The 13,681-nt window shown below is 43.9% G+C and overlaps 2 protein-coding genes across 2 annotated transcripts; both read left to right on the plus strand.

Moving 5' to 3' along the window:
• The first annotated feature begins 76 nt into the window (after positions 1–76).
• On the plus strand, positions 77–8,332 carry washc2c (WASH complex subunit 2C). Its single transcript, XM_077729972.1, has 30 exons — positions 77–255; positions 1,210–1,353; positions 1,435–1,599; positions 1,679–1,747; positions 1,817–1,987; positions 2,063–2,156; positions 2,348–2,412; positions 2,484–2,540; positions 2,730–2,813; positions 2,879–2,963; positions 3,037–3,173; positions 3,249–3,339; positions 3,405–3,458; positions 3,527–3,682; positions 3,861–3,994; positions 4,068–4,178; positions 4,258–4,341; positions 4,412–4,522; positions 4,661–4,768; positions 4,829–4,980; positions 5,206–5,314; positions 5,394–5,681; positions 5,763–5,891; positions 5,960–6,061; positions 6,141–6,200; positions 6,350–6,403; positions 6,613–6,825; positions 6,913–7,422; positions 7,492–7,666; positions 7,770–8,332. Exons 2-30 carry the CDS (start codon positions 1,210–1,212, stop codon positions 7,904–7,906), a joined length of 3,849 nt encoding a protein of 1,282 aa, XP_077586098.1. The 5' UTR covers positions 77–255; the 3' UTR covers positions 7,907–8,332.
• Positions 8,333–8,758: 426 nt separating this feature from the next.
• zfand4 (zinc finger, AN1-type domain 4) lies at positions 8,759–13,291 on the plus strand. The gene is made up of 10 exons (XM_077730302.1): positions 8,759–9,048; positions 9,622–9,912; positions 10,330–10,405; positions 10,521–10,588; positions 10,664–10,850; positions 10,916–11,069; positions 11,150–12,100; positions 12,239–12,293; positions 12,415–12,532; positions 12,596–13,291. Exons 2-10 carry the CDS (start codon positions 9,729–9,731, stop codon positions 12,729–12,731), a joined length of 1,929 nt encoding a protein of 642 aa, XP_077586428.1. The 5' UTR covers positions 8,759–9,048; positions 9,622–9,728; the 3' UTR covers positions 12,732–13,291.
• The last annotated feature ends 390 nt before the right edge of the window (positions 13,292–13,681 follow it).

The following is a 13,681-nucleotide window of genomic DNA, read 5'->3' on the forward strand; positions in this document are numbered from 1 at the left end:
AAAACATGATCGCATGATCATCAATGATCACAAATGAAAAGCGTTAAAGTTCTAACTAAATATATAATATTTAGTTGGTTCCACCATGACCCACTCGGGTGCTGTTGCCTAGCAACCTTTAGTCAGGTGACTGTCTGCAGACAGAACATGGCTGACCTGTCAGAAGACCGATGAGGGAAAGGCCAAATTGAGTCGAATCGACATTTTGTTCGGCGTCCTTTGGTCGAAAGCGATTGCTCGGCCAGACTATTCAAGGTAGGCACTGTTTCGCCTTTCAAGTTTTGTTTTCTTAAACGCATTCATTGGCCTTGGATCTTTCCCATAACGTTAACGTCTGCGTTGGTTGGCTAAGTTGAGCTAACTGCTAACCCAACACCCCCTCGCTCACTCCTCTATCAGTTTAAAAGTTCGACCTTTTTTTTTTCTTTTGAGGAGCACAAAGAAAGCGAAAATGGTTTAATGGCGTGGCTCATTCTCTTTTCGCCGCTGTTCAATGTTCGCTGGTGTGCGATCGAAAACAGTGAAAGTAGCAGTTTTGAGTTCCACACATTTAGCGTTCAAATGCGCTTTGAACCAGTCAAACTGTGTCGAATCTGATGTATTGAATGTATTTTTGTTATAAATTGTATTTTAAAAGGTTGACAAAAGATCACTTTCATTTCCGACAAGTTGTTTGTTCGCTTTAAAACCTTTGACCAGGGGTCAGCAGTTCTAATCTGGTTCCACTTTGAATTTTAACCAGTACGTTTCATGCATGTATTTGCATTACTGGGCCATTTTTATTTTACTTGGTTGTATATACTGCTTTAAACTTACTGGTATCATCGGCGATAGTCCATAGTACAAACTGATCTAAATTCCCAGCTGAAGCATGCAAATAGCCACATGACTTCATGCATCTCGCCCCCAGTGGCACTGACAGCAATGTTGACATTATAACAATTGTATTATTATAAGCCATTTAGAACCCCCAACCACCGACACACACATTTTTAACTCAAATTCTCCTTTGTATAAATCCTGCCCTCAAGCCGAAGGAATTCTGAAAATGCTGCCCCTGCCGCCGCATCAGACCTCTAAACATGTTACGAATCCTAATGACAGGAAATGGAATTACTACATCTATTATGGGTCCATGTTGTTGTTCTCAATGCAATTCAGTGCAGGTCAGTCATGATGACCTATTTTCTTTCACTGGTGTGTTGACAGATGAACGGGATGCCCGATGGGACGCCGAACAGCCCGGACGCCGGCACACATCCCGGGAAAGAGTCTAAGGTTTGGGAGAAGCCATGGAGCCTGGAAGAAATGCGGCAGAGCGCCGCCAAGTGGTCGCTGGCGGCCGACTCGGGGGTACACAAAGAAAAACAAAATGACCTAGTTGCTCTATTATGGTTTATCTAACTGTGTTTTTTTTCTTTTCTGGGATTTCAGCTCCTTTTATTCCTCCAAGACTTCTCTCAACGGATGTTATCCAAGACACACGAGATGGAAAAGCAGCTGGACAGTCTGATCCGAGACACTAAGGCCACTGATAGCAGCCTGCACTCGGTCTTCAATGATTTCCTCATGCTCTCCAATACTCAGTTCATTGAGAACGTAAAGTCTAAAATCCCTTTTTTTTTTAACTCCTTCCTTGCTGAAGTTATCTTGCATCAACCTGAGTCTTCTGTTACAGAGAGTGTATGATGAAGAAGTTGAGGAACCCTTGTCCAAAACTGATGGTGCGGAAAAGCAACCAGAACAGGTACTATCAGGTGACACATATACACTTTTTAATTTTTTTTTTTTTAATAATAATATTTTATCCCCATAGAAAAATCGGGTGCCGAAAGAATCCGAGCTGATCCCCAAGATGCAGCAAGCAGTGAATTTCGGCCTCAAAGTTCTGGATTCCGCCTTTGAGCACCTAGACATCAAAGCAGGGAACTCAGACTCCGAGGACGAGGAAGGCAACGACCGACTGGATGCCATCTTGGAGCCTAAGGTGAAGTCTTATCTTTATGTTGGGTTCTAGAAAAGATTTTTTTTACTATTTTTTTTAACTTGTTTCTTTGGGAAGGATCTTTATGTGGACAGACCTCTCCCGTTACTGATTGGCTCCCAGGCCTTTATGGAACAAGAGGACGTTGGACTCGGGGACCTGTCTAGTGACGGTGATGCATTCAATAACCATATGGATATTGGAATTTGGCATTTTCAAAAAGCACACAATACAATTAGAGCATAACGTTGTTTTAAATACATGCATTTTTTGAAGTTTAATTTCAAATGAGCTGTCATTTATCTGCATGTATCAAAATATGCAGTCTTGCTTCAATGTTATTGAATAATTTTATTGTTGCAGAACTCTCAATGGACAGCGATCGAGACAGCGTAATTGACAGCGAAGACGGCAAAGTTACACAAGATGTAAGAGTATCTCTTTTTATTGCAGTAGCTTTAAATAGATTTAAAAAAAAAACATATCTGTTTCTGCGCAGCATTCAGATGAGGACTTGATGCAGGAGGACGATGATAGTCGCCATAGTTCCAGAAAAGTAGGTTGACCTATCAGAGTAAATATTATAAACTCTTTCAGTGTCATTGACAATGACAGTCGGCCAATTACCCTGCTTTATATCCAAATGAGTTTGGACTGGATAGATTGGACGTCTGTATTATATTATATGTAATATTTCAACAGAATTTAATAGATAATAGAAGCAAATAATATTCAATACTTTTAGAAATCATCTATGTTGAGCTACGAAGAGGACGACGATGATTCCGACATATTTGGAGAGTCGGATAAGGAGGACGAGAACACAAAGGTAGGCCTGTTACAAAAACAGTTGTCCATTGACAGATTATTCATTTATTGGACATTTTCTTTCAGAGTGTAGGCCCGCCCTCCTTCGCCGACGAACTCGCCGCAAGAATTAAAGGAGAACTGCCCAGCAAACCGACGGTGGATCAAGCCTGTGAGTCAACTTCTGTTTTCATTCATAGTTATCTTCACACATTGTAAATGTTAAATTCCTCTTCTTTCGGTAGCTGATGATGACAGTGACGACATGTTCAAACCTCCAAAGATGGAGGACGACGCAGATGATGATGATGACTCGCCATTCGGCAGCAGAAGCGGTCTCTTCAGTGGCGGGAAAGGACTCTTTGACGACGATGACGACGAAGTAATGTTATTAGCATTTCTCATTCAATTGTGTTCTTTGGGAGTATCTATCATTCTAACATGAAGGACCACATAGGGTGATCTTTTCTCCAATGCGGCACCGCTTCCCACGTCCAAGGAAGAAAAATCGACAAATGAAAGCTTCGAAAGCAATACACAACCAGCAGGTAAATACCAGATTTTCTTGAAAACGTTACATTTTGACAATTTATACTCATTTTTTTTTCAAAAGAACCTGAAAAAAGTGTCAAGAAAGTTCCACCCGGTGCCGTTTCAGTATTTCCAGGTATTACCATCTACATTTTTCACATGGGAGAAATCTCAGCAAATAACTTGTTTCTTTTTTTTTAAAAGGCAACAGCCTCTTTGGCCCTGTGGGCAACTTAACACAAAACGGAGCGACAAGCAGTAAGAACAACGTCACACCCAAACAGACCCCCGTCAGTGGGGGGCTGTTTGACGAAGAAGAGGATGATGATGACTTCTTTGGTGCTAAAAACCTGAAAAATGGTAATTGTTCACTTTTTTCCCCCCAAATTGAAAGTAAATATGAAGTATAAAAGTGTACTGCATTTTTCAGTATCAAGTATACTGCATTTTTTCCTTTTAATTTAAGATAATATTATACACGCTTCCAGTGTCAAAATGCATAAGACGTCATCACCAATCCACTTGTGCTTTTCTTCAGATCCACAGGAAAAATCCAAACCTAAAATATCCACCGACTTATTTGGCGAAGACGACAAAGACAACAACATATTTCGCGAGGTGGCCGATCGGAACAAGAAAGCGGAAGAGCCAGCTAGACCTCCTGAAAAGAAGGTACAAAAATGTAAAAATTTTCACTGTAAATGAACAACAGTATTTACTTTTTTCTTCTTCTTTTAATTTCAAGATGCCAGCCGGTGCCGTCTCCATCTTTGGTCCCGGAACGAAGAATTTACTTACAGAGAGCTTGAAGAGACGTCAGCTTTCATCCAGTGAGGAATCGGAAAAATCAGAAAAGGTTTGACCCCCAACATAATTACTTACAAATGTCTTTCAGGGATTCAGTAATGGATGATTGTGGTCATTTTCTTCCCTAGAACGGTTTGGTTCCAAATGTCAGCCCAGCTCCGATCCAAAAACCCGTTACGAGCAGCCTCTTCTCCGATGACGACGACACTCAAGTAAGCTCATCAGTTCCTCTGCAATGTCTGACATTTTTCGGTCATATTTTGTAATGTATACCTCTTGTAGATATTTCCAAGCATCCCCAGGAGTCAGTCTCTTCCCCAAACAAAGAGTCAGAGCAAAAGCAACAAGCAACATGTGACCTTTTTTGATGACGATGATGATGATGAAGAAGAGGTAGACAATCTTAATAGAAGACATCCTTCTAATATAGGGGTGTCCAAACTATGGCCCCTAAAGCTTAAATTCAACATGCATTCTCTGTTGAAACACTAGATGTAATTGTGCACCATTCTACTTTTTTTATCCCCGTAGGATCTCTTTGCATCTGCACCCAAGTCCAAAACAAAACCTGAGCCGGCTAAAACATTGATGCCACAACCCAGCAAAGCTATTTCCAGCTCCCTCTTTAGTGATGATGAGGTACGCGCCGGGAGTTGTAATACATGTTGCAATTTGTTAACTGGAGTATGATTACCCCAGGAGCAGTGGCTAAGCCCCAAAATGAGCAGTGAGGCTGGAGTCATGAAGTCAAGCGCCAGTGCCCCCTCTGGCCTTACCGGAGTCAGTGCATCACAGAAAAGCAGCCTCTTTGATGACGATGACCTCTTCTCTCCTCCACCTAAAGAATTGAGGTTTTTACAAACTTTACATTCACAAAAAAACATTTAAAATTTTGAAAAAGGAAAACTAGCAGTGTCTCTTAATAAGGAATATTTAGCTAATTAATTAGCATTTTTTCAATTTAAACAAAAAAAAAATCATTGTACCAATATTTGTTTGCATATGCCTTACTCATTCAAGAGTTAGGAGACATAATCTGACTTTTTTTCTAATCCTGAGTTTCTGTCACTCCACAGTCAAAAGAAACCCAAGAAAGTAACTCTTTTGTTTGAAGACGACCATGATGAAGACACAGAGTCCTTATTTGGAGTCAAAACGGATGAAGGCACAGACTTACCATCCAAAGTGAGTACAGTGGCTAAATGATTCTTGAATTTTCTTGTGTCTCCTGAAAAATAAATAATAAAATGGGTGGGACTCTCAGCCCAACTCCACGTTAGAGAAATCACCAGAATCTACAAAGGCAGAGAAAGAGAAACAGACCGAGAGTAAAAAGATACCGGTGGGCGGCGTGAGCCTGTTTGGCGGAATCGGCATCATTCCCAAAAAGAGCAATTTGGACAACGACGAAGACCACATTGGCCCGCAAGCCAATGTTAAGACTCAAGAAAAAGCCAAAACTAAAGCTCTCAGTCTATTTGACGACGACGAGGATGACGTCCAGGACTTCATTTTTCCTCCTAGTAAACCTGTGGCCAATAGCATCGGAAAGGTAATTAATAATCACCATCAATTGCAGCCAATGATTTGATGATCATTGTAAATATATAATATCGTCATAATGCATTTTCAGCCCGCAGAGAAGCGACCACAAACAAAAAGCACTGGCGTGTTCCTGAATGATGAATTGTTGTTTAGTCCAACGCAGCAAAAGGACAACCATCCGGACGTTGACATTTTTGCCCCCTCAGACAAGAATGCTGTTAGTATTCATTGACTGCCTGAATAGATTGGACATCTATTACCGTCAATGTATTTGATTATTTTTAGACCTCGAAGATCAGCCCGGGAAAACCCACAACACCGAGTCTGTTCCTGGAAGATGACCAAGACGACCTCTTTGGTACCAGCAAGCCCCAATTTCAGCCTCCGGTATATAATTTCAAAATAAAGTTTGTGGTTATGTTTGCACATAACTTAAGTCAATCTGGCATTTTTTTTCTGTCTTCAGAAAGTAGCAGAGAAGCCCAGCTCGTCAAATGACAAAGCACAATCAGTTTCTGATATACAGGCAAGTTCAGTAAAAACTACCAAGTCATACTTATAGGATTTACCCCAGTTTTTTATAAGCCTGGCGGGCCACTGTTTGCATTTTGTGTGATTTGTTTTCAAAAACTATTTTCTTATGTAACATGACTTCCCTGTCATCCATTTCTCTAGAAGCCTGCTCCCAGTACCATAAAAGAACCATCATCGAAAATCGGCAAACTTCAAGTAATTGTCTTTTTTGTTTTCTTAACTCATTGGCTGCCATCAACACCTGTAGCTGTCCAATCCATTTGAAGTAAGGGGGATGGTATCAAATGAATGAAAGCCCACCATGTCAAATGGATTGGACGCCTACTACTGGTAAATGCAAATCAGTTCACTCCAGAAGATTGAAAAGGTATTCTATCTGTATGGTGTTTTTGGAACATTTTTAGGCAAGTCTTAAGATCAACCCCGCCATGTTTGTTCCTGGCGCCGCCCCCATGATCCATGGTGCCGTCAGCATCCTCCCAGCTCCCGATCCCACTTCTTCTTCTGGTGTCTCGAGCTCCAGTGTTAGCCCCAGTCCTGTCACGACGCCGAGTGGTGAGACAGGAGTGAGCTTTGAGGCGCCGCTTCAGATTTCCACGCTACAGAGTGCACACAAGGTTAGCCTCGATTCGTTAGCACGCAAATGCTTTAACACTAACTTATTTGGTTATACATACAATTTTTTAAAAAAAATTGTCATGCAGGGTCGCGTGAAAGGTTCTCTACGTCGAAGACCGCCATCCAGAGCGGCCAGGCTCGCCTCTCAAAGATCGACGGAGGAACAAGAGGACGTCGAACCACTTGAATCGAACACACTTCAGAACTCTGCATCAATGCCACTTAACAGTTCGCCTTTTCTACCAGAGCTGCCTGTTACTAGTACCAACACTAGTAAAGTTCACAACAAAGCAAGAGCGTCGTCACCTCCCTTCGAGAACAACAATGACGACGACATTTTTGCCTCAGAGAGCCTTTTTGGATCGGTCGCCAAGACCGAACGTCAAACCCCATCGGTTGCCAAGAAAGACGTGAATAACCTCCCGTCCATTTTCGACAACAACAGCGACGACCTCTTTCGAACGGTGAAACCCAAGACGGCAAAGGCGCCTCCATTTTTGGAAGACGACGATATCTTTGCAGCGAAGAGCGGCTCGACGTCAATGAGTAGCAAAGACGTAAAGACCAGCACTTTGCCGAAAACTGATATTTTTGAGGTGACTTTTTAAAAATTTCGACCACAAACCTCCACTAATACTAATTCATTGTGATTTTTTTCTCCACAGAATGACATTCCAAACTCTCCAAAAGCCTGCAAAAAGGAGAAAAAGGACAAACCCGTCGACATCAGTTTATTCGATGACAACGTTGACATCTTTGCAGATTTGTCAGATTCTTTCCCACCGAAACAGAAAACCAAGACGAAAGCAGCTAATGTGTCTATTTTTGACGACGACATGGGTAAGATGTTTGAAATTGATAATTGACGTCCATTCCGTTTGGGATTGGAAGGACTGGCAATGATCAATGGCACTAAAAGTTTTTCAATTCCCTTTTCTTTCAGATGATATTTTTGCACCAAGCACAGTCAAAACGACCCCAAAAGCAAAAAGGAAGCCCCCCACCGAAGAGACCACCAGCACAACAGTGGACTCTACTAACATTTTTGATGATCCGCTCAATGCTTTGGGTGGCAATTAAAGTCTATTTCAATTTTTGTGAATCCACAATGGATCCTTTTTTTTCATCGCAGAAGAGGCTGGACATACCATCAAGAGTATTTATTCATATCCTCCTGATTTCTAAATTCAGTCCTTCTCTATTATGTAACAATAAATACTGATCATGAGAGTTCTATGTGATAGCACTTTATGAGCATAACGTGCTTAGCCTCAGCGCCTGGCAAAATTTGCAGTAGATTGTTTTTGGCTATGCCATGTTGAGATTTCCTGTCTTCAGGTGCCATGTTATGTTATAGTCAAAATCTGTGTTTTCTTCTCCCTGTTGTCTTAAGCTTTTTGATCATGTTTTTATTAGTAAGCAATTCATCCATTTCTTAACTTTTGCTGCGATCAAAAGAAAACATTTTTATGAATTACTAAATGAAACATTTTATACAGTCTAAAATGTGAGTGTTTATTTTATTTGGAAGGGAAGAACTATATATAAGCACCCCCAAAAGAACATGTATGACCTCTTAACCTTTGCCCCTTCATTCCACTTATTGGTCAAACCCCGCCTCCGAGCGACCATTTCTTACGACAATTGGCTCAATCGTCGTGTCAATCAAAAGCCACAACAGCCAGTGTTGCCAGATTGAGCAAATTCCCACCCATCTGGGATTGTCGTTTTTGACAATTCAGAGATGATATCTCCAAACTGCATACCACTAAAATGCATTAAATGCACTGTTGAGTTATTTTTTCTCTTTAAGATATCAAAATATATACGTTGAATTTTTTTCTAGCTTTATTGACCTCTGTGGTTGGCTGGCGACCGTCTCTTTTATATGGCAACTCTGGCCACGGCGTTGTGGTCCGCCTCTCCGCTCCACTCCCCTCCCCAGTACCCCCGCGTGAGTGACAGCGACGACGGCGACCTCCCGCAGACACGCCTCGGGCTCGTTCTCGTTTGTGGCGTTGGACGTGATGCAATGCTCTGTTTTGGCCAACGTAACGCCGCCCACCACAGCGACACCGGTACGCGGGCAGAGAGGTCGGAGCCTTGCGGATGTAGCATAGCATAGCCGAACCTAGCTTAGCCCGCTGGTTGTATACTTGTGGAGTGGAGCCATTGTTTGAGTTGACAGCTACCATGGCGAGAAAGCAGCGCCGGTTAGACGGGTGAGTCTCTCTTACACATCACTTTGGCTTTTCTTTTTTATTAAAACAAAACAATGTTTTAACACCGTTAGTGTCCTCTCACGGAACCGCATTTAGACATTTACTGGCTATAGCCAGGCTTCATTGATGAACCAGCTCAGTGCTATTTCACCCCAATATTTTACTTTTGCTGCCCTTTTTTGTGTCAATTTTGGCTCATATTTCCCCACAAGACGTTATTTCCAAGCATATCAAAGCAAAGGCACACATCCCTTTCTTCCTATTATGTGCTGCTCTTTTAAATCCCTTTAATCGGTTATTGTACACTGGGTGGGCACAACATTAACCCTTGACGCAGAGGCTTAAATAAATAACTAATTTAAGAACCATTTATGGAAAATAAAATAAAAAACAAAAAAACATTAAGGCTGTTTTTATCTCGTAGTATGATATGAGGCTAAAGTGGCATAAAGGGGTTAAAGCTACATGATGACACAAAGGTAATAAAGCAGACATAGGCAAAACCAATTACTGATAATTTTAACCTGTTCCTCATTATTTATTATTATTATTATTATCTTTTTCTATGTGAAGTTGTAGTGATCATTCCACACGATGAGTGCCGCCCCAGCAACCAGGAAGCACGAGCTGCTACTTTCTCCCTCCCCGCTTTGGATCCCGTAAAGTCGACACCCGGAGAGATGACGGACAGAAAGGAGCCCCCCTTTTTCAACGACAACCACATGGAGGAGTTCCACGAGACGCTTCTGCTGTACGACCCCATCGAGCTGTTCATCGAGACCCTGACGGGGACCTGTTTCGAGCTGCGTGTCTTGCCCTTTGAGGCCGTCATCTCCGTCAAGGCCAAGATACAAAGGCTTGAAGGTAGTGAATAATTAGATGGATGGGAATTGTTTATTTTTTTGTCAAGGTTAATTAAATCAATGAGTATTTTCTGGTTGGATATTCTAAATTGTCCCTAGGTATCCTTATGCCCTGCAATTGGCTAGAAATTAATTCCTGCCTGCTGCCCATAGTTGGTTGGGATAAGCTCTAGCACCCCTTGCGACCTTTGTGAGGATAAGCAATATGGAAAATGAATAGAAAATAAGTACAACTTCAAACTGTAGGTAGTTAGACAATTAAACATATTTTTCGACACGAGACGAAGCAGTTGCACTAATCCGCCCGAGGAGGGCAGTGATGAGCCAGCTTTTAGTGGCGTGGTCAATGGGAGGCTCTTAAACCTGGACCGTTTTGTATGGATTTCACTCATGGTTTCTTTCTCAACGTCTGTCAAAGGCATCCCAGTTTCCCAGCAACATCTTATCTGGAACAACTTGGAGCTGGAAGATGAACAACGTCTACACGATTACGGGTAATTGCTCCTCACCGCCATAAGATATTATTGGTGTCCAAAGAATTGAGACTAACTTGGAGATGATTACAACCATTAGTTTCTAGTCAATGCGTATACTTATTTTTTTTTACAGCATTGAGGAAGGCTGCACTTTGAAGCTGGTCTTGGCTATGAGGGGAGGTCCAGTCAACACCAGAAGAGGTTAGAAAAAAAACAACAACTTGAATGACTTATTTTTGGACTGTTTTGAAAAAAAAAATCCTGAATTCTTCCTAGTAACAATGGAGGATCCAATAAAAGAAGCAGTGGACTCATTGGAGGGCGGCAAGGAGGACGCTTGGGAGAAGAGCTTGACCAACAAGCCGCTCACATTCATCGTCTACCGCGAGGGCGATCAGATCAATTTCTTCCGGGTGGTGGACAGGGCGGACAGCTCCCTTCCCCCTATGTCGGAATCGCTCAGGTTTGCATTCAAATGTCATCCACGGTGCCTCGTTCAGACCCTGTACGCGTGTTCTCTTCTTCCAGCACCAGCTCGGCGTGCAACATGTGCACTGAGGAAGGCGGCGGTGGTGGAGGGGGGGAGCGCGGCGGGGCTTCATACAGTCGGGAAAATACCATCACTATGAACAAAATGAGAGCGCTCAAAGCTAAGATGGAAGACATGAACATCAACAAGAAGGTAGCATTGTCGTCATCTTTTCGTCTCAATTTTTAAAGCACTCATTTGTGAATAAGTGCAATTTGTCATCCCTCCCTCAGCCAAAGAAGACGTGTAAGGCAAAACCGCGTCCCCCCTCCGGCCCACACCCGACGCCTTCCATCACGCGACTCCACCGGCGCCTTTTGCATTCGCTCCCGCAGATAAAAAGCCAGTCGCGCCAGCCGGTGGGGCGTTCGCCTCCCGTCACGGACCAAGAACATCCACTCCCGACCCCGCAGCCGCCGGTCTCGAGACTGGCGTCGTTCCCCTCCCCGCCCCGCTACACGCTCCAAGAGGACACGCGCTCGCCCTACGCCGGCATCCGACCCCCTCCCAAGATTTCCCGTTTGGATATGAGAGGAGGCCGCCAGTTGGGGGGCTACGTCTACCCCCACCTCCCTCCGCTGTGCAGCAGGAGTTCGCCCGAAACTGCGCTCAAGCCGGTCGGCGAGGCGGTGGGCTTGAGTTTATTGGACGAAACCCGTGGGAGAGTGGGGCCGTCGCAGACCGCCACCATGGCCTCGTTCGGGGAAATGGCGGAACCGCTGAGCTTGAACTTGGCCCCACCATCTGAAGAAACTCGTCAAGCCTTCAACGTGGGGGTGCCGCTTCCATCGCCACCGCTCGGCACTTGGTCGCTCGGGAGCGCCGGCGCCGACTTGCGCCGACTGGGCGCCGCCTTGGGTTTGAGCCCCGCCTCCCCGATGCCACGCCTCCAGCCTTACGACGCGCAGGTGAAGCCTTGCAGCCCGTCGGCGGGCCGCCTCCGGAGCGCCAAGGTGAAGTCGCCCGGCAAGCGCTCGAAGCTTCTCGCTAAGAGGGACGGCAAAAATGTGGGCAAGGTGGTCAAACAAGCCGGCAGAGAGCAAGCGAGTAACTTGGAGCTCCTGGCCTCGCTGTCGGCCAGGTCTGAAGATGCCACCACGGAAGCCGCGGGCGTTCCTTTGCCCGCCGCCCCGTCGATCAGGGAGGGCGTTTCAGCCGCCAGGCTGCCCGGTCTCCCTCAGACGGTGAGAAAACTGAATTTAGCCATCTTAACTACAGATATGTATTTATTGAAAAAAAAATGAACTAAAAAGAAAAAAAAACATAACTAGATTCGTCATCACAATTGTATTTTCTTACACAGTTGACTTTTGTTTCCACAGATGAACAAAAATCTGGCGTCCAGCAGAGGAATCGTGCCTCCATATAGAAGAGTTGGTAAGAAAACCTCGTCAGCAAACCAATAAATGTTCATTTTTAAATTGAAGACAATTAGAACACTCAATCGCCAAGAAAACTTCAGTATTTGACCACCTTTCCGTATCCTCTCCTTCCCAAGTAACTCCGACATACCACCTCCCCCCCGTCAAAGCCCCTTCTGGCACCAAGAAAAAAAGTTCCAAACACTGTTACCTTTGCGGCAAGAAGACCGGTTTAGCCTCCAGCTACGAGTGCAGGTACGAGCGCTCGCTCCAATCCCTCCCTCTAAAACCCAATAACGCTTCGGATTCCCCTCACAGGTGCGGCAGTAACTTCTGCGCCGCTCACCGCTACGCCGAGACGCACGACTGCTCTTACGATTACAAAGGGGCGGGGCGGCGCTTCCTACGGGACACCAACCCGCTGGTCAGTGCCCCCAAGCTACCCAAGATCTAGAAACTTCCGTCTTTTCGTCCACGTGTGCTTTGTTTTTCCCACTTTTTCTAATGCGTTTCAGGCGTTCTTTTTATGTCATGTGTAGGTACGTTGTTTTTTTCCGGGCAAAATCCAGACAAAAACTAAAGAATTCTGGGCCAGATGCACTTTAGAAATATCTTAACGTTTATACTTAAGTTTGAGGCGTTGTTTGTTGTGGTTTTTTCCCCCCGTGTAATCGAACACTTAACTTTTTAACTGCCATTAAAGGCGATGGACGTGGGTTTTTCACTAATAGGCGTCCAATCCATTCGAACTGGAGGACTTTGAACGATTGAACTTTGAAATGGATTGGACATCCATCACTGTAAATGGCAGGAAATTAGTTGAGGAAGATATTTATTCATAAAATATTTAAATTCAAGTATGCAGTCTGTGTTCGTGTGGATGCCAGTCATAATTATGTATCATTTAAATGTATTAGTCATAGTGGTTGCCAACATTTTTTTTTTCTTACATGCACAGTTGGTGCAAAAATCACAACTGCAGGGGTTTGACTTGAAATAAAGTTTTTTTCCGTACGGGTTCCTCATAATTCATTTTCAATAGTAGTGAAGGATTTGACCATGGGGGACTTAAAGGGGGCCAAACGCACACATGCATGACAATGTTTTGGACTTAAACGGTGCCAAACACACACATTTGGCAAACTCGCTGCAAGTTAGGAAAACAGAGGCTCTGTTGTGAGCATGCTGGGCTGTGCATTAGTAATCAGGCCAAAGCCAAGGGCAAGTTCGGGAGAGCCCGGCGGTCAACATTCCGCCGGTTAATCATTCAGCTTAAACCCACAGAAGGAGACCCAACTGGGGTGTCGTTCCACCCGTTGAGGAAAAGTTAAAATATGCTGATTATCGACTAATGGCATTTTTAATGTATTGAATTTTTGCATATAAACTGGCATTGGCTGGCCT

Source organism: Stigmatopora nigra, chromosome 12 (genome assembly GCF_051989575.1).
Source record: "Stigmatopora nigra isolate UIUO_SnigA chromosome 12, RoL_Snig_1.1, whole genome shotgun sequence".
NCBI lineage: Eukaryota > Metazoa > Chordata > Actinopteri > Syngnathiformes > Syngnathidae > Stigmatopora > Stigmatopora nigra.